Genomic DNA, 27,854 nt, shown 5'->3' on the forward strand with positions numbered 1-27,854 from the left:
ATCTCTCACGTGAATTTGGCCGAAGAAGCATCTAATAACTGCCAAGCCCCCCATCCCTTCTCTCCCTCTTAGTCACCAGGTAATAACGTTTGAGGGGGAGTTGCATGCCGTTCCAGTGGGTTGGATTTAAAGCTCCTTACAAGTAATTAAACAGCGTGACACCTCATACAGTCCAATTTCCTGCCAGGACGTTTTCGCTTTGCCAGGGTGCCGTCACCCCTCCCCCCCCCATACACACACACACACACCCCACCCCCCACTCTCGGTCTTCGTACGTGGCGTTATCTCTGTGAAATATGTCCCCTTCATCATTTTCTAATAATGACAGAGTGCTCATGTTGTTACTCACTGAGCATCCCATTAACATTTTCCTCACTGTTAGCTAGCTAACTGAACATCTGAGACGTCTGCTAAATGAAAATTGGAGGGGGTGGTGGGAAGAAGCATGAAAATAACCAGTGGCGGACTCTGACATTTTGTCAGGGGAAGCATAATAACACGTGTTTATCCCTTTGCAAAACCACTGTCAATGGGTATTTTGTGCCAGGAAACAACAGTTTGATTTTGTTTTGCCAGTCAATTTGTTTCCCCAACCGGCCAATTAGAGGACAGATTCAGGTCACCTGATGAGCAGACATTTAAAAAACAAAAGCTAAGCTACTAGAAATGCATGGCTGTAGACATGGCCCTACTGCAGAAACGCTAGTCAAGACTGCATTTTGATGTTTTTTACCGCAAAAATACACATATATACAGTTTATTCCTTCCCCGCCCCAAAAGCTCTCAAGTCAATAGCCACATCTTTATCTGCATCCATCTCCATATGCAGCATTTGTTTGTTTATTTCACGCCACTGTAATGCGTCTGCAGAAATTCGCCGCCTGTCATTAGCATCTTTAAATATAGCGCCTTTATTCAGCATTAGCGGCACGCTAATTCTCCCGTATTTGGAGGATTGCTGGCAAACATCTTGTCAGCGTAGATTTGAACCGGGCGTCATTGTTTGCCCACAAACTCCCTCTGAAAACGTCCCTGCCTTCCCTAGATACTTGCTTGCTTGTCAGCCTGGCTAATGGCTTTTCTGCGAGACGATATTATTTTGGTCCAGTTAAGCTGCGTGTTTAAAATATGACTGACAGGCTTGACTCACTTAGGAAAGGGGGGGTGGTGATTTTTATTTATTTTGGGTCTTTTTTCAACACATGCACGCAATCACCCACCAGTTTGACTTTCCTGGGAAGAAAAGATTTATAACTTCCAGACTAAACTGTCCTATTTTCTCTTCTCTATGTTTCTGTCCGTCTATTTTTTTTTTTTCACGCCTGCTAAGAAGATAGATGAAGAAAATGAGGCCAACTTGCTGGCAGTGCTTACTGAGACCCTGGACAGCATCCCTGTGGACGAGGACGGCCTGCCTTCGTTCGAGGCTCTGGCAGACGGGGACGTGACCAATGCCAGTGACCAGAGCTGTCCCTCCTCCCCGGAAGACCTGCCTCCCACTCCGGAGGAGCCCGAGGAACCCTCCCTGGTAATCACTTTAAAGCAACCATGTGTAACAGCTGCACCTTAAACGATCAGCTTGTGAGAAGGAGAACATTTTTGCGATACAGCATGATAACATTTTGTGATGAACAATATTGTTCGACCAGCGCTAACACTACATTTCTGAAGAACTGCCTCTCATTTTTCACCGGACATCAGCTATAATTTACAACTACACTGCCAGCACTAGTATGGATACTATGATACCGCTAGTTCTGATTTATACTGCACAGTCGTCCTTCGCTCCATCGCGGTTCGAACATCGCTCCGTCACTGTATATCACGGTTTTTAAAATGAATTAATTGGTAAATGATCGCTGTTTCATGGTTGACGACGGCCTATTATTAGTCCAAAAATGTAAACGTTACATATTCTTGCCCTAAATTATGCATTTTCAAGCATAAAAATGATTTAAACATTATACTGTATAAATGAACTAAAATGCAAATATAGTTTAAGGCAATACAAAACGCTGAAATGAACTGTTATTTATCTCACAACAGGCACAATACCAACAAAATAAAGATAATAATAATCATCATAATAGTCATCATCATCACTATCATCATCATCATAATATTATTGAATCAGCTCTGAATCCCCGACGTCAACTTCCTGTCCACACGTCCAGAAGACATTTATTGAAACACACAGGAGGACGAGTCTTATTCATGTCTAAAATGGCTTATTTTCTCTGATTATATCGACAGTATTGGTGTAAAGGTGACTATAGGGGTGTTATTTCATGTATACAGGGCTCTAATAATGGTAAAAATCTAATTTAGAAAGTCATATCCAGGTTTTCTGTACTCTAAGTACGAAAATATTCCATTTATCAATATTGAATCCTACTTCGCAGAAATTCACTTATCGCGGTCGGGTGTGGAACCAATTGACCGTGATAAACGAGGGATGACTGTACATGGCTCGTCCCCCATACTGTTCAATAGTCTGCTTAAATTTCAATAATTATCAATTCACCCTAAATTTTTCATGGTTCATCTGCTATACAATGCTTAAACTCCAAGACGACACAAGGACCTATACCAGGGGTGGGCAAACTTTTTGGCTCACGGGGGTTTAAAAAAAATTGCCTGGGGGCGGACTCTGGGATTTCCGAACATACTTAAATGTAGCAATTTGTGAGGGCATTTGTTTTTGACTTGTGTTGTTTTTTGACTTGTGTTGTGTTTGTTTGCGCCATCGGTGCAATGGTTGCTGCATATACAGTAAAATGCTGCTCTGCTCAAACAAAATATAAATAATGTAGTTGCAATTTGTCGCAATAGCGTTGCAAGTCATGTTGCCGGCTACACCTTCAATGTTTTTTAAAAACGGTCATTTGGAAAGGTCCGGCAGGCCGTCTTAAGACTCTAGGCAAGGCAGATGTGGCCCGCTTGAGCTGATCTATGCTATGGTACTTTTTATTTACACATGGCCTTTTGTAGCACAAGTGATATTATGCTTGAGATGCTTCAGTAAGTTGTCCATCCACACAAAAATGTTTGCTGTTTGTTACCATAACTCCAGAACCAATACTAGGTTTGATACTTTAAAAATGGCCTATTGTCCCATAGGTAATACTTTACGTAAACATCAATAATTGTCCATTTGTGCTAACATTAGCCATTGTTCATTTGCTCCTGTACTGATACTAGCATATCGTGATACTCCATGTTATTTAACTTGCCCTAATGCAGATTGCTAAATCAAATCAATATTAAGTTATTCAAATGTTAGCACCGTTGTGGCTATGCAAGGAAACACATTGCAAGAAAACAGAGCGGGCACGGAATGAAAGTAAATCCATCTATTCTCTCCAGGTCTTGTCTAATCCCCCCACCACCACGCCTCTTTGGCAGCGAGCTTCCTGCCATTGTTTATTGTTCCACACAAGCATGCGGCTACACCTGTTAGCTTTAAGGCTAACATCTTACCAGGTTTAGCTGCAATGGGGCTTTGAAGTTTGTTTACTTTAGATGAAAAAAAGACAACTCCATAATGTCCATTTGCTAATTTTGCTATCGCTCTCCAGCTGAAGAAGCTCCTCCTGGCGCCAGCCAACTCCCAGCTGGGCTACAATCAATACACAGGTGGCAAGGCGCAGAACCATGCAGCCGGCAGCAACAACAACCACCGCATTAGACCACCACCTGCCGTCGTCAAGGTATGCATGTTTTTATGTTAGATCATCTTCCTCACTCAGCTCTGCTCTCACAATTTTCTTGTTCCGGTGGCCTAGACTGTAGCTCCGCATCCCTGAGAGGGCGTAATGAAAGCAGGCTGATTGCTGTTGGACTTTGGCAGACACGGCAGCGTTGGCGGCGTTCTTCTCATTAGCGCCACAACATATCCGTCTTACTATGACAGACTGTTAAAGAAAAAAAAAGTCGTATTGTCGGAATGATCCCATGATGAAATTGCTCGCTGGAGGTGTCATTTTTTTTCTCGAAACACGCTACTTTATTTGCTCGTATTTTGAAATGACCCCCTCTGTAAACATATTTGTTGTTACGTTGCGCTACGTTTGCACGAGTGTCGCATTCCATTTTCATTACGCGCCTTTGAGTCATCCATTTCTGGAGCGCAGCGTATGATGTCTCCCCAAGGACTCGGACTGCTCACAGGACCGTGCAAAAAAGACGATGCTTCACTCAGTTGCGCTTCTGAACATTGTCCTGACATATTGCGTTGCCCAATACGTCAACATTTGTCAAAATTAAATACATGTTTTTATTATATCTTTTCATGGGACAACACTAAGGAAATGCTTCTTTGATAAACAGTGTAGTCAGTGTAAAGCTTGGTTAACTGTCTAAATCGCTGGCAACAAAAGAGAGTACACCCCTAGTGAAAATGTCCAAATTGTGTCCAGTGTCCATACTTTGTGTGGCTACTATAATTTTCCAACACTGTCTTAACTAAGACACCAGCTCGCTAGAGCTTCACAGGTTGCCTCTGGAATCATCTTTCAGGCCTCCATGACAACATCACAGAGCCGGTGGATGTTAGAGACCTTCTACTCCTCCACCTTGTGTTTGAGGATGTCCCATAGATGCTCAAAAAGCTTTAGGTCCATCACCTTTACCCTTAGCTTCTTTAGAAAGGCAGTGGTCATCTTGGAGGTGTGTTTGGGGTCGTTATAATGTTGGAATAAGTGAGGGCCTCATGATGATGCTCTCCTTCAGTATGGCACAGTACATGTTGTTACTGTGCTCCCCGGTGCCGGCAGGACTCATGCAGCCCCATGCCATGACACTCCCAGCACCATGCTTGACGGGAGACTAGAGTCACTTGTCTTTGCACTCCTCACCTGGATGCCACCACACACGCCTGACACCATTTGAACCAAATTCATTTACCTTGGTCTCTTCAGATCACAGGACATGGCTCCAGTAATCCATGTCCGTAGTCTGATTGTCAGCCCCCAACTGTTGGCGTGCTTTCTTGTGCATCATCGTTCGGTGAGGCTTCCTTCTGAGATGACAGCCCCGCAGACCAATTTGATGCTATACGGCGTATAGTCTTAACATCAGCAGGCTGACTCGCGACTCCTTCAACCTCTGCAGCAATGCCAGCAGCATTCATACATCTATTTTCCAAACACAACTTCTGGATCTGACGCTGATCATGTGCACTCAACTTCCTTGGGTGACCATGGCAAGGCCTGTACTGAGTGGATGCTGTCCTGTTAAAAAGGGGCATGGCCTTGGCCACCGTGCTGCAGCTCACTTTTAGGGTTTTAATATGACAAAAATCTTTAAATTGTTATTTTGTTAATTGTGTTATTTTGAAGTTAAAACTATATTATTGAACAATTCCTTCCCCATGTATTCATATTGCTCTAAAACAGGCATCAAATTAAATTTAGGTTTGTGTCAAATAGTACAAAATGTTGTACTTTTGTACTATTCACATCGTACTATTTGACTAAATAGGTCAGGCAACAAAACGAGGCTCAACATTTTAGAGTGTCACTTTAAGCGCTCTCAGCAACTTTGCCATTAAATTAACAGTTTTACAATGTTCGTGGTCCATGTTCTGCTGGTTGTTGAAAAAAGTTAAATAAATAACTTAATAAACAAATAAGTCCTAAAAATTGTATAAAAACAAAATTGCAGACGCAGCAGCGGCACGACAGAGCGGCAGCAGTCCGCCCTCTTATGCAGCCCACCTCCGCAGCTTCAAAAAATCCTATAGGGGAAGCCCTGGGCTGGCTTGCTGTGCTCCGAGGCAAATCTCAAGTCTGATTGGCCAAAAAAAACAGCCCCATTTCTAATATTGTGTATGTGACATGAGCCAGCATTTCTGATTCTGCCCTGGGCAGATTAGATTAAAATGGCAACACATAGAAGCTGAAATTTGATTTTCCCAAAAAAATCTAACATACGCATACACAACTGGAAGCAGTGCAGCCAAGAAATATGCTAGTAAATGAAAATAATTGAAATAAATGAACACAATTTCATGGAACAAATACCAGAATTGAATTTGTCAATGAATGTCAGTTCTTCTAACAGTGCTGAGAAGGCCTTGCTGGCCCTGACTGCACACCACTGTATTAAATGCTCTGGAAGCGTCCAGTATTGAAATGCTTGGCTGGCTGAACGTGGCCCGCTGGCCGTAGATTGCCCATCTCTGATCTAGTGTTTACGTATACATAAAAAATACAGAAGATATAAATGTTCAACAACAAAAAACAATGAATGACAATAAAGGAGCCAATAAAAAGGTGCTTCCCATTCCTGATCCACAGTTTGGATATACTTTAGAGTAGTCAGTGCACAATTTGTGTAGCAGTATAGATTTGCTATCCATGAGTAAAATGAGTCAATAGCCGTGCTACTCATTTGTGTTGCAATTCAAGTTTCCCCTCAATGAACCACAGCTGCCCTTGTGCCGGCAGCACTCGTGCAGACAATTATGGTACCATCACCATGCTTGACTGTTGTACAAAACACAATTGTATTGCTTCTAACTTGTGTTGTGAGTAATTTAGACAATAATGGCGGTCTAATTTTTGTGTAGATCTACTATACAAGCTGCTATACAAGCTGTACACTGACTACTCTAAAGTTTACACATTTCCATGTCCTTTCCATGCCAATAAACTACAAACGTGGCTTCTGCGTCTTCTTTTTTTCTACAGACGGAGAGCACCTGGAGCGGCAAAGCGAGGGTGGTCTCTGGCCAGCAGAACCGCTCCTTGAGGCGACCTTGCACCGAGCTGCTGAAGTACCTAACAGCCACCGATGACATCCTACTCCACACTAAAGCCAGTGATGTCAAGGGCGGCCACAGTGCCTCCTCCTCGTCCTCCTCGCCGTCCTCGTCGTCCACCTCTTCGTTCTCCTCCCTTTCCTCCACTTCCTCCTCGTCCTCCAAGAAGAAGTCCGCCGTGCCATCTCAGCAGCATCTGCCGCAGCGAGGTGAGCGCCGGGCTGCAGGCCAGTGTAGTGTGGCTGGTGTTGGGGCTGGGAAGTGGCAGCGTTGCTCTCAGGATGTTGACGAGTCGAAGGGTGGCCACGGAAGCTACACCGGCGAAGAAGGGAGGCGGCCGGGTGACGCCGACCGGCTGGCCTCTGCCGCTCGGTTTATTAGGTATATGCATTCTTATTCCCTCCCTCCCCGAGAGGTGAGTCACAGCTGTGAGCGTTGCCGAGAGGCTGTAGGCGCCCCTCGAGATAAGAGGCAGCGTAGGCGCGTCACCGTCATCATTAAGAAACGGGATGAGAAGCCAGGGCACCCTTTACTTAGCCGGCTGCTCACCACCAAGCCTGCTCAGTACCGAGCCCCACCTAAGACCCCCCAGCTCCCCAAGAGTCTAAGCCAGGGAGGCCATGGGGAGGATGTTGACCATGATGATGATGATGCTGATGATGATGTCAGGGGCCGCCCGCCCAGCTTCCCAGATACTAGCATTGCAGAGCCCGCCCCCGCCCGCATGAAACACAGGCAGCGCCCAGACCACGCAGACCACCTGTTGTTAGGTAATCATGACTGCATCCCCCCCCCGCTGGCCTTTATCTCTGCTGCTGCTGCTTCTCCTTCTCCTAACCACTTTTTCCACTAACTTGACTAAATTCTAATATTTTTTCCGTCAAATTGGAGTGAAATATGGGGATAGGGTGGGGGGGGCTGTCTTGTTGTCTGTCTTTAGTCTTGAGAGCTACGTTCCACAAGTCGGGCCAAAGCCTCGGGCAACTGCACAAGCTTCCTTGACTCTCCTTTCTTATCTTCTTTACCTCTCCTCACCTTGCTGTTGGTGCATGCTTGATGATTTTTGTTGGTGGAAGGGGCCTCACTCGCCGTCATGTGTCTTGTCTCTGTCCATTGTCCCATCCCAAACTGTCTCAAGCAGATTATGTCTGTATCTGGACACCTGAGACCCGTAGCCCTCACATCCCCCACAGGAGCGCTGCGCTTTTTTTAAGGAGCGATAGTAAAAATGCAAGACAAAGGTGCTCTATATGACAGCGTTCTGCTGTTTTTAAGGACCTGCTGCAAAAACACTAGTCAAAGATTCTGTTTAAGACAGGAGAGCTCTCCTGTTTTTTAAATACCGGCTGCAAAAACGTTGAGATCTTCCATATGACTGTAGCACATTTTTGGGATCTACTGCAAAAACACTGGTCAAAGATTCGGTATATGACAGAAGTACTGATTTTTTAAGGACCGAGAGCAAAAATCACGAGTCAAAGATCCTCTTTATGATAGGAGCGCTGTGGACCAACTCCAAAAAGGCTAACATTCCACTCCCTTCCACTCCTTGCATGCTTAATGATGATGCTGATGATTTTGTTGGTGGAGTCGGTCTTGTCCGCCATCATGTGTCTTGTCCATGGTGTTGTCTCGTTGTGTCCCATCCCAAGCTGTCTCCAGCGGGCTATGTCTATATCTGGACACCTGTGACATCACGTCATCCTGCCTCACAGAGTCTATAAGACAGAATAGGGTCATCCATAAGAAACAAAAAGACAATAGAAAGTCTAACCAGGAATGGGTGTTTTTGATTTTGTAATAATTTTAGTGTATTTTAATTTGATATATTCATTGTTGCAGCTCTTAGATCAATAATTACCCATGCTCCTTTGTGTTCTGCAGCCAAACCAACCACCTTGCCACTTCCTTTGACCCCAGAGTCTCCAAAGTAAGTGCATACTGGAAAGAGACAGTATAGAAGACATAAGCCCAAGCTGAGGCATTATTTGTGACTCATTCCCATGTCTTTTAACATCACTTTAACATCCACATGCGACTTAAATGTCTTTTTTTGTTCTTTTTTTCTCTCTTGCAGTGACCACAAGGGATCATCATCGTTTGAGAACAAAACCATTGAGTGCACATTAAGTGTGGCGATTGCTGGAACCCCAGGTAAGAAGGCGCTCGTTGCATCTCAAGAGTTCAGAGTTAGAAGGATGTTGATGTGTATGAGTAGAAGTATCGATTAGGACGTCCAGAATTTATTAGAAACAGACATCCTGCCCTCCGCAAAAGCACTCCATTGTTTTAAAGAACCGACTGCAAAATCACTAGTCAAAGATCCTGCTGTTTTCAATGCAAAAACGCGAGTCACAGATCCTCAAAATGACAGCGTTGCTTTGGACCTACATCAAAAACACTATAGTCAAAAATCCTCCACTATAGTCAAAAATCCTCCTCCAGCAAAAACGGTAGTCAAAGACCTTGTGCTATTTTTAAGGACCTTCTGCTGTTTTTGAGGACCTAATGCAAAAACACAAAAGATCTTCTATGTTACAGGAATGACAGCATACTGCAAAAACAACAAATATCCTCTTTGATAAGACCTTTATCCAGCAAAAACGCTAGTCAAAGATCTTCTATCTGACAGGAGACTGCTGTTTGTAAGGACCTCCTGCAGAAACACTAGCCAAAGTGTGACAGGAGCGCACTGCTGTTTTTGAGAACCTACTGCAAAAACACGAGTCCAACATTCTTTATTGGACAAGAGTGCTCAGCTGTTTTTAACAACCTACTGCTGTTTTTGAGGACCTACTGCAAAAAGGCCAGTCAAAGATCCTCGAAATTGCTCTCTCTTTTTAGGAATCTGCTGCAATAATGTGGACTGAACTTGCGGGTCACTTTGATATCTTTGACGGGCAGGATTTGGCCCGTGTGCCACCAGTTGACTCGCACTTGAACAAGAGGCAAATAGATTGTCATTCCTCTCAGATGTCCTCCTGCTCACGGCCTCCACCTCCTCTTTGCAGATTTACAAGCAGGCAGATGGCAGTTATATGGCAAGTCCTGAGATGAGCCCACTTTATAGCATTGTTAATGCACTCACACACCGTCACTATTACTCTCCTTCCCTTGCTTGGATTTTGAACAGAACAAACCGGAGTACCTCCGCTATGTCACTCCGACACACCTACGCTCTTCCCCTCTTCTTTACCTTTCGTGTAACGCACACCATTTCTTGCTCGCTCCTGAATTGCACCAAATGACAGCTCTTAGCTTCAAATCCGGCGTCGGTGGCGGCGGCTCGGATGGAATAAATAAGCCAGGCTGTGTTGTGAATACCTGATGTCATGCAAGTGAAGACACCAGTAAACTGTATATAAATGATGCCCAGCAAATGCCTGAAGAAGCTCCATTCAGCACCATCTGTCCCGAAAAACAAAAACGCACGTCGGGTCATAAACTAGAAGCCATTAGCGAGCGAGGGCAAAATAAATCAGAATTAGATAAATGTGTGTCCCTTAGTCAAACTCGGGCGTGATGGATGGACGCTAATCATGTCGCCGCTGGGGGGAGAACAATAGAAGAAGTAAAGCAAAGGTTTTTAACAGTCATCTATCACAAAAAGCGACGTGCGATGACTCAGAGAAAGTGATTTCATCATCAAGCTGGATTCATGGAAACTTCCATCCGTGCTGACGAAAGGGAGGAACGCCCTCATGTTTATCAGTTACACCATCGTAGTGGAATTTTACTCTTATCATTACCACTTTCACCTTGAACTACTTTCACCGTGGGGGGTTCTAATAGCCCTGTCCTGGGCTAACGACTTTCCAGCTAATATTCAATCCCAAATTGAAGCTAGTCCAACTTGAAAGCATTAGAGATATTAACAGGATGATGAGGCAACAAAATGGTTAAACAAAGAGTAAGATAAGTTTGGTATGCTCTTAGGCTTTAGAGATTTGTAACAAATTTCAGTCCCTGACAGTACAAGGTTCACACACAGTGTGTCATTTCCACAGCTGGTAAATAAATAGCTAAAACTGGAACTTACCTGAGATACACGAGGCTAAAGGACACCCTGTTGACCTTGTGATGGTCATACATAAACTCGTGCAAAGAGGGAAGCTGATCACTCAGAACGACTTAAAGCAGCTCACTTTAAAAATTAGGAGAGACTAATACTTAGAGCAGGGGTGTCCAAACTTTTTCCACTAAGGGCAGCACACTGAAAAATCAAAAGATGAACAGGACCACTTTGATATTGTTATATATATTTTTAATTTTTATAAAAAGGCTAAGAAAAATGGGTTTGATTCTCCCTTGGGCATCTCTGTGTGGAGTTTACATGTTCTCCCCGTGCGTGTGTGGGTTTTCTCCGGGTATTCCGGTTTCCTCCTACATTCCAAAAACATGCGTGTTAGGTTAATTGGCGACTCTAAATTGTCCATAGGTATGAATGTGAGTGTGAATAGTTGTTTGTCTATATGTGCCCTGCGATTGGCTGTCGACCGGTCCGGGGTGTACCCCGCCTGTCGCCCGAAGTCAGCTGGGATAGGCTCCAGCCTGCCCCCGCGTCCCTAATGAGGAGAAGCAGCATAGAAAATGGATGGATGAATGAATATATAGTTATTAGTATCAACATTTCAGCCTTTTGTATTCACATTCTGCCTTTTTGCTCTATTTTTCTCATTTTTGTTGGGGTGTTTTATGTTTAATTTTATTTCTACATTGTGCTTCCAAACAAGCCATGAGCCCCCAAATGGCCCCCAGGCCGCGCTTTGGACAACCCTGATTTAGAGGTTGGCATTTTGCAGAAGATTTCAAAAACAACACTGTACTCGTTGTCGTGTAGAGGATCGTGGACAGGCGTTTTTTTTCCCCAGGTATGTCCTTAACAACAGTAGAGTGCTCCTGTCACAAAGAGGATCTTTGACTAACATTTTTGCTGCAGGACCTGAAAAACAGAAAAGTGTTGCTGTCAAATAGAGGATCTTTGACTTGCATTTTTGCAGCAGATTCTTAGAAACACCAGAGCACTATTGTCATATAGAGGATCTTTGCTTTTTCAAGTGGTCTTGTCACATCTTTGACGTATGTTTTTGCAGAAGGTCCTCAAAAATAGCAGCACACTCTTGTCACATAGAGGATCTTTGACATGCATTCAGTATGTCCTTAAACGAGCCCTATCCTGCTCATTTCACTTCTTTTAAAATTATATTGGAACCCAACTGGGCACTATAGTATAAAATACTCCATAAATCTCAACTTGTGGACAGAGTAAATCTGCATTCTTCTCTTGACCAATATGCTCGGATTCCTCAACCTACTCCCCGACCACGCCTGCTCTGTGGTGATTGGTCAGGGGTCAAAGGTCAGCCCCACCACAAAATTTAGGAGTGGCATAAAAATAAGGATCTTTGATGAATCTTTTTGCATTAGGTTCTTAAAAAACATGAGTGCTTTAGTTATATAGAGGAACTTTTTGCAGCATATTATTAAAAACACTGGAGCACTCCTGTCATAGAGGGTCTCCTTAAAAACAGCAGTGCGCTGCAGTCACATCAAGGATTTTTGGACTAGCATTAGCATTAACAGCAGTGCAGTCTTATCGGGATCTTTGACTAGTGTTTTTGCAGTAGGTCTTAATACTCTTGATCTTATATACGCTAGGTTTGTCCTGTGTTGCTTTTCCTACCAAAGGGGATCTTTCCAAGGTCACAGAGTAAAGTGGGGGTGACAAACCATCCGTGTTACAGCCCCAGCATATTAAGTTCCATCAAGCATTACATGAATCTGTCAAGATTGTAATAAAAGAGAGATCAGGATTAATCATAGTGAAAATGTGGATTTTAATCAGGCCTCTCCATAAACCCGTCTTGAGAAGGAATGTGGTATATTTGAATATTTGAGGCCTGCTTTTATTTTATTGACTTCTTATTCCATGTCTCTCCATCCTCTTTCCAGGTCTGACACCACCTACCACGCCCCCATACAAAGACAGTCCAGAGAATCTTTTTAAAGTATCGCTCAAAACCAAGTTGTCTTCATGTGTCTCCTCAGCCTTGGTGTGCAAAAAAGCAAGGCTGGGTGAGTCGGGCCCCGGCGCCTCAGGCGGGGACCCTGCCAGGAAGGGTCCCGAACAAACTGAGCTGTACGCCCAGTTGAGCAAAGCCTCCACCATTCTCCCTTACCCTGCCACGCTGCAGCAAGTGGCAGAGAGCGGACGGGAGGAACGTCGCAGCGTCGCCGGTGGACACAAGCGGGGTTCCTCCTGTGGGCACAGCGACCATGACTATTGCCAGGCGTCGGCTAGCGTCAAGAAGGACGGTACCACAGCCCCCGGTGCCCCCACGGTGGATCAGACGCCATGTAGCCCTGCTGTTTCTGTGCCTATGGGGGGTTTTGGATTTAAGGACTCAGGCATGCCTCCACCCTCTTTATCAGCTGGTTCTTTAAGTTTGGTCTCCCCTGTTGGAGAAGATGTCCAGAGGTTAGGGAAGGAGTCCTCAACCCCAACTGTCAGCCGAAAGTTCCTGTACGACCTGGAAATCCGAGCGGAACTCAACAAGCACTTTGGACACCCCTTGAAAGCTCTGTCCAGTCCCGGTGAGGCGGAGACGATTGCGTCACCGCAGTCTCTTGAGGATGCGGATTCCCAGAGGCTACCTGGTTCAGGGCTTCTGTCCTTCCATGATGAGATGGATCTGAGCGAGGACCGGGAGAGTCGGTTCCTTTACCCGTGGGAGGGCACCCCTCTGGACCTCCTCTTTGACTGCTCCCCTTCCTGCTCTCCACCACTGAGTTGCTCCCCCTCGCGAAGCACCCCGTCTCCGCCGCCCTCCTCCCTGCTGCTGTCGCCCGGCGAACCTTTTCGAAGGAGCGGTGCCGACTCGCACTCCCGTTCCCGGTCTCGCTCCGGATCCCGCAGCTCTTTTTCGCGCTACCGGAGGCGCTCGCTGTCCAGCTCACCAGATAGACATCCTTCCTCCTGGTAAGTCTTCTCGCAGTGCACTTTCTCTGCCTGAACCTTGAGCTTAGTCTTGTAAAATCGTCCTGATCCGAGTGGATCAACACTAGAGACACTTGACTTCTTCATGTTTTGCTCCAGTACCTCAGTACCTTATTGACCCTAATATAGAAGACACTTAATATATGAAGCCCTGAATATAAAACCACCCCAGATATCAAGCTGACCCTGAATGTAAGACCACTTTGTTTATAAGATGGCCCTGAATATAACACCATCTTAAATATTAGACAACCCATAACATAAATAAGACCATTCTGAATGAAAAGCGGAATATAACACCACCTGAATATAAGATGCGTCACCCCAACCCGCACTTTTCAAGACCCTTTGTGGGAAATGCATTTTTTAAGATAAAAAAGAGACAAAATTGCCATACTGAGCCAACCAAGATTTTGAGTGGGTCTTCGTGTTGTGGTTGTATCTCTTCTGGTCATAGCTTTTTGTGTGAGTGAAGTAAAAAAACAGAAGAGCGCTCCTGCTCCATCTTTGACTAGCATTTTTGTCCTATATTTGTAAAAACAGCGCAGCGTTCCTGTCATATTGAGGATCTTTATTTATTAATACAAATCTAAACCTCTTAACCACAAATATAAGACTGTTTGAGACTGTTTGGGGGGGTCAATAATAGTGTCTTGTATTCGGGCCAATACGGTATTTTAGTAAAATAATAAAAAATAATGTTGAATGAACATCCAAACAACCAAAGTTATCAGGTGCTTATCTCTGAAGAAAATGCCACTAGCAACAAAAGGGAGTAACTGTTTGAACACGTTTCATCTCTCGAAAGGAAGCTTTTTGTTTTTGAGTGTCTTCCTAATATTCTGTCCCCTCTGATACTGCCTTTATTCGTTTGAAGCAGGGGGTTATTGTTTTAAGCGGCAGCTGTTGTTTTTCTGTGGCGCGCTTCCCTTTTTTTTTTTTCCCTTTACATCCCAGGAGATGAAAGCCAAATCCAGGCTGTGGGAATGTCGTCTTAAATCCCATTTCAAAGCAGACTCCTGTCATCAGTGTGAGAACTTCATTTCCCATGGTTCTCTTTGATCAGTGCTACAGGGCTTCTGTAGGGTCTCTGAGTAGTAAATGAAGTTAGTCAGCAGCAAGCAAGGAACATCTGACTCGGGTTTTTATAGTAGGTATTGAAAAGCAGCCGAGTGCTCCTGTCACATAGAGGGTGTTTGACTAGTGTTTTTGCAGCAGGTCTTTAAACACAGCAGTGAGCTGTTTATATAGAGGATCTTTGACCAGTGTTTTTGCAGTAGATCCTGAAAAACAGCAGAGCGGTCCAGTCACATACAGGATCTTTCACTTGTGTTTTTGCAGCAGGTCCTTAAAAACTGCAGTGGTCTGTTCATATAGGAGATGACTAAGTACCGCTTTTGCAGTAGGTCCTTAAAAACAGCTGAGCGCTCCTGTCATTTAGAGGATCTTTGACGATTTCTTTTGCAGTAGAGCCTTAAAAACAGCAGAACACTTCTGTCATGTCGAGGATCCTTTACTTGTGTTTTTGCAGTAGGTCTCTAAAAACAGCATAATGAACCTTTCATGTAGATGATCTTTTACTAGCGTTTTTGCAGTAGGTGCTTAAAAATGGCAGAGCACTCCTGTTATGTAGGTGATCTCTGACTAGCATTTTTGCAGTAGGTCCTTAAAAAGAGCAGAACGCTCCTGTCATATAGAGGATCTCTGACTATCATTTTTGCAGTAGGTCCTTAAAAAGAGCAGAACGCTCCTGTCATATAGAGGATCTCTGACTATCATTTTTGCAGTAGGTCCTTAAAAAGAGCAGAACACTCCTGTCATATAGAGGATCTCTGACTATCATTTTTGCAGTAGGTCCTTAAAAAGAGCAGAACGCTCCTGTCATATAGAGGATCTCTGACTATCATTTTTACAGTAGGTCCTCAAAAATGGCAGAGCCCTCCTTTCACAGAGGATCTTTGACTAGTGTATTTGCAGTAGATTCTTAACAGCAGCATAATGCTCCTGTCATATAGAGGATCTTTGATTATAGATTTTACAGTAGGAAGACAGCAGAACTCTCCTGTCCCATAGAGATCTTTGACTAAGTAAATCCAGAGCGCTCCTCTCATATGGAGGATCTCTGACTAGTCTTTTTGATCCTCAAAAACAGCAGAGACCCCCTGTCATATACAGGACCTATATGGACTAGTGTTTTGTAGTAGATTCTTAAAAAACACCAAATAGAGGATCTTTGACTAGTGTTTTTGCAGTAGGTCCTTGATGACAGCAGAGCACTCCTGTCACAGAGAGGATGAAGTTAGGACGAAATGAAGTTATGCCCTCAGTGCGGTTTGTTTAGCAGATTACTTAAAGGTCAGTTTACTCCACAGAGTCACTTTCATTCTGTTTCATCTGTTTTTCTTGCAGCTCAGAGTTAACTAGCTCACATATATGCAATAATAGTCTCACAGCGTTCAATCACAGGCTCGACAAGCTTCCTGAAAAATATGAGGTCACAGATTCAAGTTTGAGGGGAAGCCATGGGAACAGAAAGCTTAATGTGTTTTCTTAACATCTCACTTTGAAACGCTCCGTCTTTCCTTTAGCGTCTCTTCTTCCATAATTCACATCCTCAGCAAGGCTTCAATAATGAAGCATCAAGAAGCGTGACGTTATTTGCCCCGCAGTTAGTCCAGCACCAACAGCACATGCATGAATAGTCAAAGGAAGGTGACATTCTGCTAGAATATATAACTGGTCTCCAACAAAAGGTGGGACTAGTTTAACATCAGCTGTCTTTATGTCCCCCGCAGGTCTCGTCACAGCAATGACTTCAGCAGTTTTCGTTCCAGGAGCCAAAAGAGCCCCCGGCCTCAGTCTCAGTCTCCTCTCAGTCTCAGGCCAAGGTGATTGTTTCACTTATTTTATGCACAAAAGTGTACTAAACCGAGATATTCAACCGGTGGCCCCGGGCCAAAGGTTCAGTTCAAAAGGTGGGAGTAACTAACATTTGTACAGCAGATTCCTAAAAACAGCAGAGCACTTGTCATGTAATGGATCTTAACTAACATAAATCTTTAACATTTGTGTAGTCGGTCCTTAAAAACAGTAGAGCACAGCTGTCACATAGAAGGTCTTTGACTAGCGTTTTTGTAGCAGGTCCTTAAAAACAGCGTAGCTGTCCTGTCACATAGGGCATCTTTTACTTGTGTTTTTTATTAAGTTGGTCCTTACAAACAGCAGGGTGCTCCTGATGATCCTTTATGGAGTTTTTGCAGTAGGTCCTTAAAAGCAGCTCCTTTGTGTGCCTGTCATATACTGTAGATTACTTGACAAACATCGGAAACATATTTATTGTGTTTTAACTTTTGACACATTATGGTTCAAATTCAATAAAAACAGCACCAAATATGAAGTTGTTCAGACACGACCATTTGGGAGTAGGATAGTGAGGGTGGGTTAAAGTAGAGTGACACTGTCTCGGCGCTCCCAGCTGATTTGGCACTCATGTGTCCTAATGACACCCGACAAGGCTGAGAGTCATTCATCAGTCGATGTTGTACTTCCTAAGCAGAACGTAATGGCATGTGAAGTTTCGCTGACAGATGCTGGTCCCTTTAGGACTTCACTGTAAAAACATCCTTGTGTTGTCTCCGTCCATCCTCAAGGTACGACAGCTACGAGGACTATCAGCATGACCGGCTGAAGAGGGAGGAGTACCGCCGGGACTATGAGAAGCGGGAGTTTGAAAGAGCCGAGCAGAGAGACAAGCAACACCAAAAAGCCATTGTGAGTAATTTTATTCTCTCGCCATGATGGTTAAGAAACACAAGGAAAACTGTGTCCAATTCAAATATGAGGAGATTAGCATCTGTGTGATTGGGTGTTTTTTGTTTTTTTGATTCTTAAAAACAGCATAACGCTCCTGTCACAACTCAAACAGAGGATATTTGACTAGTGTCTTAAAAAGAGCAGAGCACTCTTGTCATATAAATTATCTTTGACTACTGTTTTTGCAGTACGTCCTTAGAAACAGCAGAGAAACAGAAAGTCACGTAGAGAAAGTTTGACCAGATTTTTTTAGCAGTTGGTTGTTAGTTGGTGCTGATGCTGCCATTCTTTACGACCCAGCCCATCCACATAAGGACCACATGCAACGATTCAGTCCTAATTCAAACTTACCCCAGCTCGGAGACAAACAATTAGCACTAGCGCTGTCAAGCAAAGACTTGCGAGACAGGTGGAATCATCTCCGTCTGGCTGCCTCTCTCTCTCCGACACACAGACAGCCCTCAGGGGGGCCGTCAAAGAAAATTTTGCCTATTTATCGGTTGTCAGCAACTAAAGTCCTCGTTCAGCATTTCCTTGTCCACCACGGTGGACAGCGGCTTGAAAAGGAGAGGATAAAAATCTGCCATTAGTTTGGATTTTTTTTACCAGGGGGCATAGGTGGCACCTCATTTGCATACTTACAAAGCGCAGAGGTGCTGGCATATAGTGGATCTTTCACTTTCACTTTTCAAAACAGCACAGCTCTCTGTCCTACAGAGGATGTTTGACCAGCGTTTCTGCAACTGTTCCTTAAAAACAGCATAGCGCTCCTCTCGTATAGAGGATCTTTGATGAGCGTTTTATTTATTTTTTTTTTTGCAATAGGTCGTTAAAAACAGCACAGCACTCCTGTTCAATAGAGCAGTGGTCCCCAAACGTTTTTGACTGGATGAATTTGATGACGTTACTGACACATCTTTTTTACCAAAATGTGTTTTTTTGTAATCATTTATAGCGCCTGAAAGTTTTCCACGGCCCGGTTCAGCCCTGCCCGGTGTTTGGGGAGCCCTACAATAGAGAATGTTTGACAAGCATTTTTGCAATAGGTCCTTAAAAACAGTGGAGCGCTTCTGTCAAATAGAGCAGGGGTCCCCAACGGTACTGATTCGTGACTGGCGCCGAACCGGACCACGGAAAACTTTCAGGCGCAATGATAACAAACAAGACGCTTTAGAAAAAAATAATTTAGTAAATAGCTACATCATATTTTATGTACATGCATACCAATTTTGGAAGTAGGGGTTATTATTTTATTTAAAAAATAGTATACAGTTAGAAATCCACCAGTTTTTGCTTGTTTTCTTCATATTGTTTTCTTTCATTGTTTTTTGGAGAGCGGCGAGCTTTCTCACTTTGTTTGACAGTCTTTGAACGCACCATTGTTATGTTCTGAGGATCTCTTTTTGCAGAAGGCCCTAGAAAACAGAAGCATGAAAAGCAGAGTGTAAAAAAATCAGTTGTTAATTTGGATTTTTCTGTGGGGGGGGTCATAGGTGACACCTCATTTACATATGTCAGCAGTACCGTCAAGACGCCACTCACCATCTGGAATAAATAAATAATGTGCCCCTAGGCATGTACTGTGTAAAAAAATGATAAGCGGATGCCGCTTAATTATTCCGCTTTGTCCTTTTGATGTTGAAGAAAATCTGGTTGTGTTTTTTTCACCCCTCAAAAGGGCTAAGATTCAGATAAGTGTCCAAGGCGTATGTCAGAGAAGTAAGTCAACTGCATGTGCCGCTGAGTCACTGCCGAGCTTTATTTTTAGACTGGGAGGAAGACATCGCATCATTTGATAAAAATCAGTCTCCCCCGTGGTTGACGTGTTGTCCCAAGAGGAAGAGGGATTGTAGCGCCGCGCGGCAGACTGGAGGCACTTTCCTCCATCAGATTACGCCAAGCAGGCTGACCAATCACAGAAGACGTCCGCGGGTAGTGATGCGGGCGAGTCCATTAGAAGGACAAAAAATGGCTGCCGTTTTAATCGGGTGTCTTTTTCTTTTTCAACGAGCAGGACGAGAGACGGGTGGTGTACGTGAGACGACTCAGGTCCGACTGCACCCGCGCCGAGCTGAAGCGCCGCTTTGAGTTCTTTGGCGAGATCGAAGAATGTGTCATCAACTTGAGAGACGATGGGTAAGGAAGACATTAGGAATACAAAAATGCTATACTGGATGACCCCAGTGGTGGGCCATGCAATTGGTAACTGCGCCTTCAGTGGGCCGGCCAGAATGAGAGCCAGTATGAAAAACCACTACAATACTACGTAATAGTAAATATGTGCTACAGCAGGGTTTTGAACCAAGATTGCCCATGTAGAGTGTCGCTGGCGATGCACGTACAAGCATTTAGAGGGGGGGGACTCCAACACATTCAGAGACTACTATGAGATTGCCACGACTACAATATTTTACCAATGTAAGTCCACTTCCGATACATAGTCACCAATACACTTGACTTACATTACTGCTAGTACCTTCAAGTTAGTGACTCATTTCCACAGTTGATTGGCTGTACATCGGTGCTTCTAAAGTTGGCGCTCAAAGCTGGCTTTGAGGTGAATCAGAAGTCCAGTCAGAAGTCTGATTGGCTGCAAAAAAACGCCCCGTTGCTAATAGTGTGCATGTGACAACACATAGAAGCTGAAATCTAATTGGACAAAAAAAATCTAACATACACATACACTACTAGAAGCACTGCAGCCAAGAAACACGCTGCTAACTAATTCTACAATTGAAGTTTGAAATGTAGGTCAGTGTTTCTGGTAATGGTGAGGCCAGCAGAGAAGGCCTTACTGTCCCTGACTGCACACCACTGATTGAACCGAATATAAGACATGTATTTGTTTTTTAGGAAAAAAGTCAGAAAAAACAAGTTGTGTCATATTTGTGGGTCCATTGCAATATTGTATTTTGACTTGTAATGATGTGTAAAGAGGCTGGTCACATTTTTATATTCGGGTCAATATGATATTACGAGAGACACTTGTACAGTATTGATTGTCTTTTGCATAGAAATAAACAAGGATGTCTTATATTTGAGTGAACACTGTGAAATTAAATGTTTTCCTTCCATTTAAAAACAAAATATTGCATTTTGACTGGTGTAATGTTTTTCCTGTTGTCTTATATTTGAGTCGATGCGATATTATGAAGAGAGAGATGTGCAGTGATTGTCTTTAGTGTACAAATAGACAAAACTTGATCATATTTGAATCAAAATTGCGAAACTAAACGTTTTCCCATGCTTCTCCTCACCCAGGGACAATTTCGGCTTCATCACATACCGCTACACGTGTGATGCCCTCACCGCCCTTGACAATGGACACACCTTGCGCCGGTCCGACGAGCCCCGCCTCGAGCTGTGCTTTGGCGGGCAAAAGCAGTTGGGCAAATCCCATTACACCGACTTGGGTAAGTACAGCTTTGTTGTTGACTAAGACACCCCCCACCCCACTCCCCCACACACACTCACAATTCCGTATCCCTGCAGGCAGCGTTGTTATATGTTGGCATGGCTGTAAAAAGAGGAAATACAGAGGAAGTAGGCTAAGTGACGCTGATAAAAGCAAGACTTATCTTCTCTGTTGTTTGTAACATGGACGTGTCCACTGGGTATCCATGGAGTTCAGAGGTGAATTTGAGAGCTTCCATGGCAGTAGATGCAACAGGTACCAACAAGTACCAGATACAGTATTTCATTCATTTGTGGAAATGTTTCTTAAAAGCAGCAGAGCACTCCTCTCATATAAAAGATTATTGACATGTGTTTTTGCAGTAGGTCCCAAAAACAGTAGAGGGCTCTTACGCTCCTGATCAAAATGTGAAGACCAAAAATTTCAGTGATTTACATTTTGTTGTGTTGGATCTTAAGGAGGTTCTAAGTAGAGCCTCAGAAAGCGAAACGAAGAAATGGGAGTTAGACACAAAACATTTAGAGTAAGCAATCTCTTGCAAACAAGCCATAAACTGAAATAGGCTGGTCATCAGCTGATCAAAAATTTAAGACCATATCTCAAAAAAACCCGAAACCCCCCTAAAAGAGAAATAAAATGTTCAAAAAAGAACTCAGTAATGAGTAGCCGTGCCAGTCTTTTTAATCAACCTCAAAAATTGGTTTGTTCATTCTTGATGCCAGTGTTTCCAGGAGGCTTGTGGGAATGTTGCTACAGGTGGTGAAGATGGCATTCACGGAGGGCATCCACTATTTGGATCTGATGTCTATTTTTCTAAACTTCCCTTTGCTATCCATCCCCAAATGTCAAAACACAGGATGGTCCCAAAGATAGTCCCTCTCGAAGAAGTTCTTTGTCAGGCGGGCATTGTGAACTACAGTGTTGTCCTGTTGAAAAAGCCAGTCATTACCACACTGATGAGGGCCTTCAGTCATGAGGGATGCCCCCTGCAGCATCTCCACATGGCCAACTGCCATTTGACGCCCCTGCACAACCTAAAGCTCCATTGTTCCATTGAAGGAAAAAGCACCCCAGATCATGATGATGCCCCCTCCACTGTGTCGTGTGGAAAACATCTCAAGTGAGATCTCCTTGTCATGCCAGCAATGTCACGACTGTCAAGGTTACATTTTTCTCGTCAGAGAATAAAACCTTCTTCCACCCTTCAGTGTCCCATTTCTGGTGCTTTCGTGCATATTCCAAACGGGCAATTTTGTGGCATTGAAGGAGATGAGCCCTTCTCTCATAGAACTTTCATTTGGGTCGGGGATCGTTTTGTGTCTTGACAGACAGCCAATCGGATCTTCTGGCTCAGGGCCGGTGACATTTTTTTGAGTCTACCTCTTGAATTTTTTATTCCATAACCCTCAGGATCTTATCTATTATTTTCTATATTACTTGGATGATTCCCAGTGGGATACATGGTTGTGGTCTCTAACCACCCATTTGTAGTTTTCAGTGAGTTTGTCACTGAGCTAGCTAAGGTTCTTCTAACAGTGTTGTCTCCGAGTCTACTTTTCTGGTTGTTGCTGTTGTTTGCCAAGCACACTATCCATTTGTTTTAAGTAGAGCAGGGGGTTATTGGTCATCCCCTCAAGGTGCGCAGCATGACACAATGCAGCCGTCAGCCATTGCATTAGCGCAGGTCACGCCTACTATCTCCCAGGCTGCCATGGTCAGTCCCATTTCTCAGTGTGCTGCCGTCCGGGGTCCCTCTGAGGCCTCCATTTGTTGGAGCTGTCTGTTGGCAGAGATAAGATAGACTCTGTTTTATCAGCCGGATCAGGAGAAATAGGACGTATGAGACACAAGAAGACAGGAAGAGACTCGTATCAGTATAAAAATAGACCTTTTTTTAATGCATCACAATCTGTTGCTTTGCTGCTATCTTAAAACATCATTTTCAAAGTTAGGAAGTATGTTGTTATGTGGAATTTACACTACTTTGCTGTCCGAAGAAGTAAAATTCAAATTTGTCTTCAAGTTTGTAGCTCATTCCTAAAAAGAGTACATTTTTAAGCTGTTTTGCAGATGCACAGAAGGTGCTGCATTTGTCGTTTGTGGCTAGGTCGAGTTCTGTCTTGTAGGCCAATGGGATGCCACAATAATAATCAATGAAGCATCGATTAATTTTTATTAACTGTTAATTGTTAGTCATTATGTAAAAATAGAAAATTGTGTTACGTTTATTCAGAACATGTCACAATTCAAAAATTACTCTCTGATTCATTCATTCATTTTCTGTGCCACTTGTCCTCATTAGGGTTGTGGGTTACACACGGTGGCCTGGTGGTTAGCATGTTGGCCTCACAGTCAGGAAATCGTGGGTTCGTATCTCCATTGGAACATCTCTGTGTGGAGTTTGAATGTTCTCCCAATGGGTTCTCTCCGGTACTCTGGCTTACTTCCACATTCCAAAAACATGCATGTTAGGTTAATTGGAGAGACTAAATTGTCCATAGGTATGAATGTGAGCGGGAATGGCTGTTTGTCTATATGTGCCCTGCGATTGGCTGGCGACCAGTCCAGAGTGTACCCGCCTTTTGCCTGAAGATAGTTGGTATAGGCTCCAGCGTACCCGCAACCCTCGTGGTAACACTTGTTCTGTTTCAGTTTATGAAGAAAAACCTGTCTGTACCTATTCAGTCATCAAAATTTTCTGTATCCGTATCTGTACGGGGGGGTATACACTGTAAGTGGGCGTGGTTTTACCAGAAATGGGTGGGGCTTAAATTGGTCCATTATTTTAAGTCTGTAATTAACATGGATTGATCAGAATTGCTATATTTATTGTTTATTATTCAGCTGTATGTGTACTGTGTATGTGTGTAAGTGATCTGTAAGACTATTAGTGAATTATTTTTTATGATTTGTGTGAAGTTGGTGATTCATGCAAACATCCAGTGATGGCAAACAGGGAAATGTGTCAGTCTTGTTCACTGTAGTTTTCTCAAAAGCACTGCTTTCAGTACTACAAGCAAAGTTTTCCAACTGACTTTATATCACCAGCCAAATTAGAAGCAAGCAGACGAAAATAACAGTGACACGAGCTGTTTACAGCTCTGTCTTGTCAAATGCATAACGAAACAAGGCATGGCTCCTCTCTCTGGCTGCAGGGAGTCTGTCTAGGGAGGGGCGGTCGCTGTGTGTGACTGGCAAAACACAGAGCGTGAAGAATGCATCCATAAATAGTTAACCAATGAGGATTTTCCTTCATCACGATTACGGATAATGCCGAGCTGTACTCATTTCATGCTCGTACTCTGCAAAAATGCATTATCCGTAACGGATACTCGTCTAAAACCTAATGGAAATGCTCTAATTTATTTACTTATTATTATTTTATGAATGCTCGATTTTCACTATGTGTGAGTAAATAAACGAGTTTTACGTCACGACATTTTTACACGTGTGGCTCAAATTTTCAGTGTGATTAACAAGTGCCTCACCGTTCTTTTGTTTTTCTGTGCACACACATAAACTGTCATGGAAAAATGATATTGTGCACTCGTGTGCACTTTCACAGCCTACCATTTTCAGTGTTGTGGGGATGACCAGGATGTGATGTAATGGCGACGTGTATATTTGACGTAACATAGAGCTAGTGGATGGACCCTGCTTCAAACTCCGTGTGAGTTAGTCTAGTTATGCTGGTACATCCTGGACTGGTCGCCAGCCAATCGCATGTAGACACATTCATACCTATGGACGATTTAGAGCCACCAATGAACCTAACAGGCATGTTTTTGGAATGTGGGAGTACCTGGAGAAACATCCAAACTCCAAACAGAGATGCCCAATGGAGATTCGAACCTGATCGATTCCCGATCTCCTGACTGTGTGGCCAACATGCTAAACACTCGGCCACCGTGCGGCCTCCCCTCAGTGTATTGATTAGAAAAATAGATCAGTAGAAACTCGGATTGTAACATGTATCACGGACACTATACCATATTTCTGATTTTAAATCCATGTCACATTCATTATTGTCTGAATTTTGACCCAAAAAACTGACAAACAACCCTAAAATATTTTGACGTTCGCAACGGGTGTTAATGCAGACGTCTTTGCATGTAGTGTTTCTCCATTCACTTTTAGTGTGCGGACTACGCCCTTTATGTTAACGAGGTGGAACGTTTTGTCGGAGCTGAAACTGAGATCATGTGGTGTTTTATACACAACTGACAGGAAGAAAGTATTCATCTCTGTTTCCCCTGTTTATTCAATGTTTTTGCATTCTATTTTTATTTGGTTATAGCTTCAAATCACTGTAGTCTGTGCGTCAGCACCCACACTGGTACCCCTTTCAGGAGAATCACACATATATCAAATAATAAATGATATTGTGTAAGGAAATAAGAGCTGAGCACATTCCTCCATGTCCCCTTGCAGACTCCCACTCGGACGACTTTGATCCGGCCTCCACCAAAAGCAAGTACGACTCGCTGGATTTCGACAGCTTGCTGCAGGAGGCACAGGGCAGCCTGAGAAGGTAACCTGCTCGCCTCCCTGCCTCTCTTCCTTCCTTCTTGTGGCTGTGGCTGGGGGTGCGGGGTGGGGGGTGGGGTTGTGACTTTGCGATTACCTCAACGTCTCCCGTTGACGACGAGACGCTAAGAAGTCTGTGCGCTCTGTGGAGCTGTGAGAATAAATAATCTACACTGAAGTTTACATGAACGATCGCTGCTGAGGAGAGGATGCGAAAAAGGACGATGGACGATGATCTTCTCCAAGCACTACAACACCCATGATCCTTTGGGGCGAGGGGGATGAAAACAGCTTGTTCAAAAAGATTTGTGTTGTTTTTTTCTGCCTTTGAAATCTTTGTTACATTCAAAAAAAACAACGATGGAATCTCTTATTGTCTACATTTTAAAGAGTAGTTGTGTATTTACAAATAACTATAAAAAAATAATATTTTTGTTTTAATGTACATATATATAAAAAAAAGTTCTTTATTTGTTACAGCTATGCACTGTAAAACGCAGCCTTTTTTTAAAGAAGAAAAAAAACAAATGCGGGGGACATTTTTTCTTACTTCCGAATGTCGCTCTGTAGTAATGACAAAACTGTAAAGCATACTGTACGCCCACATGTGCACCTGTAGGTCCTTAAACACAAAAACGCTAGTCAAAGATCCTCCATGTGACAAGAGTGCTCGGCTGTTTTTAAGGAACTACTGAAAAAACACCAGTCAAAGTGCGCTTGTCATAGAGAGGATCTTTGACTAGTGTTGTTGCAGTAGGTCTTTAAAATAGCAGAGCAGTCCTCTTATATAGAGGTTCTTCGCTGTTTTTAAGGTCCTACAACTTGTCAGAGCACTCCTGTCACACTGAGGATCTTTGCTGTTGTTCAGGACCGACGGCAAAAACGCTAGTCAATGATCCTCTAAATGTTTTTAAGAACCTACTACAAAACCATCATATTGGGGATCTTTGGTTTATTTTGCAGGTGGTGCTTAAAAAACAGCAGAGCGTTCCTGTCATACCGATCATCTTTGCTGTTTTTAAGGACATACTGCTTGTCGGAGTGCTCCTGCAGAGTCCATTTTTCATTTTTCGGGTGTCGGTCCTAAAAACAGCAGTGTGCTCCTGTCTTGTAGAGGGTATTTGCTGTTTTTAAGGACCTACTGCTGGTCAGAGTGTTCCTGTTACATCGGGGATCTTCGACTAGTGTTTATGCAACATGGCCTTATAAACAGCAGAGTGCTTTTTGTCATGTAGAGGATCTTTGATTTTTTTGCAGTAGGTCCTAAAAGGCAGCACAGTGCTCCTGTCATAACAAGGATCTTTGCTGTTTTCAAGGACATACTGCTTGTCAGAGCGCTCCTATCACATAGAGGATTTTTAACTTTTTGCAGTAGGTCCTAAAAACAGCAGTTTGCTCCTGTCAAATTGAGGATCTTTGCTGTTTTGAAGGACCTACTGTGAAAACGCTAGTCAAAGATCTCCTGTTTGACAGGAGTGCTCTGCTGTTTTTAAGGAACTACTAAAATAGCACTAGTCTGAGCACTCCTGTCACGTAGAGAATCTTTGCTGTTGATAAGGACCTACTGCTAGTCGGAGCGCTCATGTCCCTTCAAGGATCTTGAACTTTTTGCAGTAGATGCTAAAAAATGGTTGAGCACTCTTGTCATATAGAGGATCTTTGATTTTTTTTGCAGCAGGTTTTTAAGGCCCTACTGCTAGTCAGAGTACTCCTGTTACATCGATGATCTTTGACCAGTGTTTTTGCAACATGTCCTTACAAACAGCAGAGTGCTTCTGCCATGTCAATGATCTTTGATTTTTATGCCGTAGGTCCTAAAAAACAGCACAGTGCTCCTGTCATATAGGGAATCTTTGAAGTTGAGACATATGATGATTGTAAACAAAAAAGGCAACAAAACAGAAGAACAAGCGACTCATTTTTGAGGGAGCACATGAACAATCTTTGTGTTTTTAATCATGTTTAAAGAAAAAAAAAATACCCCATTTTCTAATTGATTTTTTTCTAAAAAAAAAAAAAAAAAAGCATACACACTCAAAGCAATCTCGATTATATTGTGTTTATATACTGTGTACAACACACATATGCAATTTCTTTTGTAAGCTTCTCGTTGATTCAACACAGGGAAAGCAAGCGGAATATTTATTTTACCTATTTATTTTAGAATCAGCAATATTTATGGCCGCTGTTTTGGTTCATTATTTATTTTTGATTTTATTTTTTAAACATATCACGAGACAGGGTGTACAATAAACAAACAGAAGGTGGTGGTCTTCTATGCCTTTTTTCCTGAACAATCAAGTCTCATTTCGGTGCCACTCTGGTGGTTTTCTTCTTCT

General features: G+C 43.3%; 1 protein-coding gene across 6 annotated transcripts in view; it reads left to right on the forward strand.

The window, feature by feature from the left end:
* ppargc1a (peroxisome proliferator-activated receptor gamma, coactivator 1 alpha) overlaps window positions 1-27,544 on the forward strand; it is a 45,729-nt gene extending 18,185 nt beyond the window's left edge. For 2 of the 6 annotated variants that reach the window (XM_054752458.1, XM_054752459.1), the window contains 11 exons: window positions 1,331-1,528; window positions 3,579-3,710; window positions 6,693-6,972; window positions 8,648-8,693; window positions 8,841-8,917; window positions 12,716-13,742; window positions 16,556-16,648; window positions 17,411-17,531; window positions 19,588-19,709; window positions 20,835-20,986; window positions 25,420-27,544. In XM_054752458.1, coding sequence (XP_054608433.1) covers window positions 1,331-1,528; window positions 3,579-3,710; window positions 6,693-6,972; window positions 8,648-8,693; window positions 8,841-8,917; window positions 12,716-13,742; window positions 16,556-16,648; window positions 17,411-17,531; window positions 19,588-19,709; window positions 20,835-20,986; window positions 25,420-25,523 — 2,352 coding nt within the window. In that variant the 3' untranslated portion in view covers window positions 25,524-27,544. Of the gene's footprint in view, window positions 1-1,330; window positions 1,529-3,578; window positions 3,711-6,692; window positions 6,973-6,992; window positions 7,145-8,647; window positions 8,694-8,840; window positions 8,918-12,715; window positions 13,743-16,555; window positions 16,649-17,410; window positions 17,532-19,587; window positions 19,714-20,834; window positions 20,987-25,419 lie in introns of those variants that run through there. The other 4 variants (XM_054752460.1, XM_054752461.1, XM_054752462.1 and 1 more) reach the window with 4 other exon arrangements.
* Window positions 27,545-27,854: the final 310 nt, after the last annotated feature.

Source organism: Dunckerocampus dactyliophorus, chromosome 15 (genome assembly GCF_027744805.1).
Source record: "Dunckerocampus dactyliophorus isolate RoL2022-P2 chromosome 15, RoL_Ddac_1.1, whole genome shotgun sequence".
Taxonomy (NCBI): Eukaryota; Metazoa; Chordata; class Actinopteri; order Syngnathiformes; family Syngnathidae; genus Dunckerocampus; species Dunckerocampus dactyliophorus.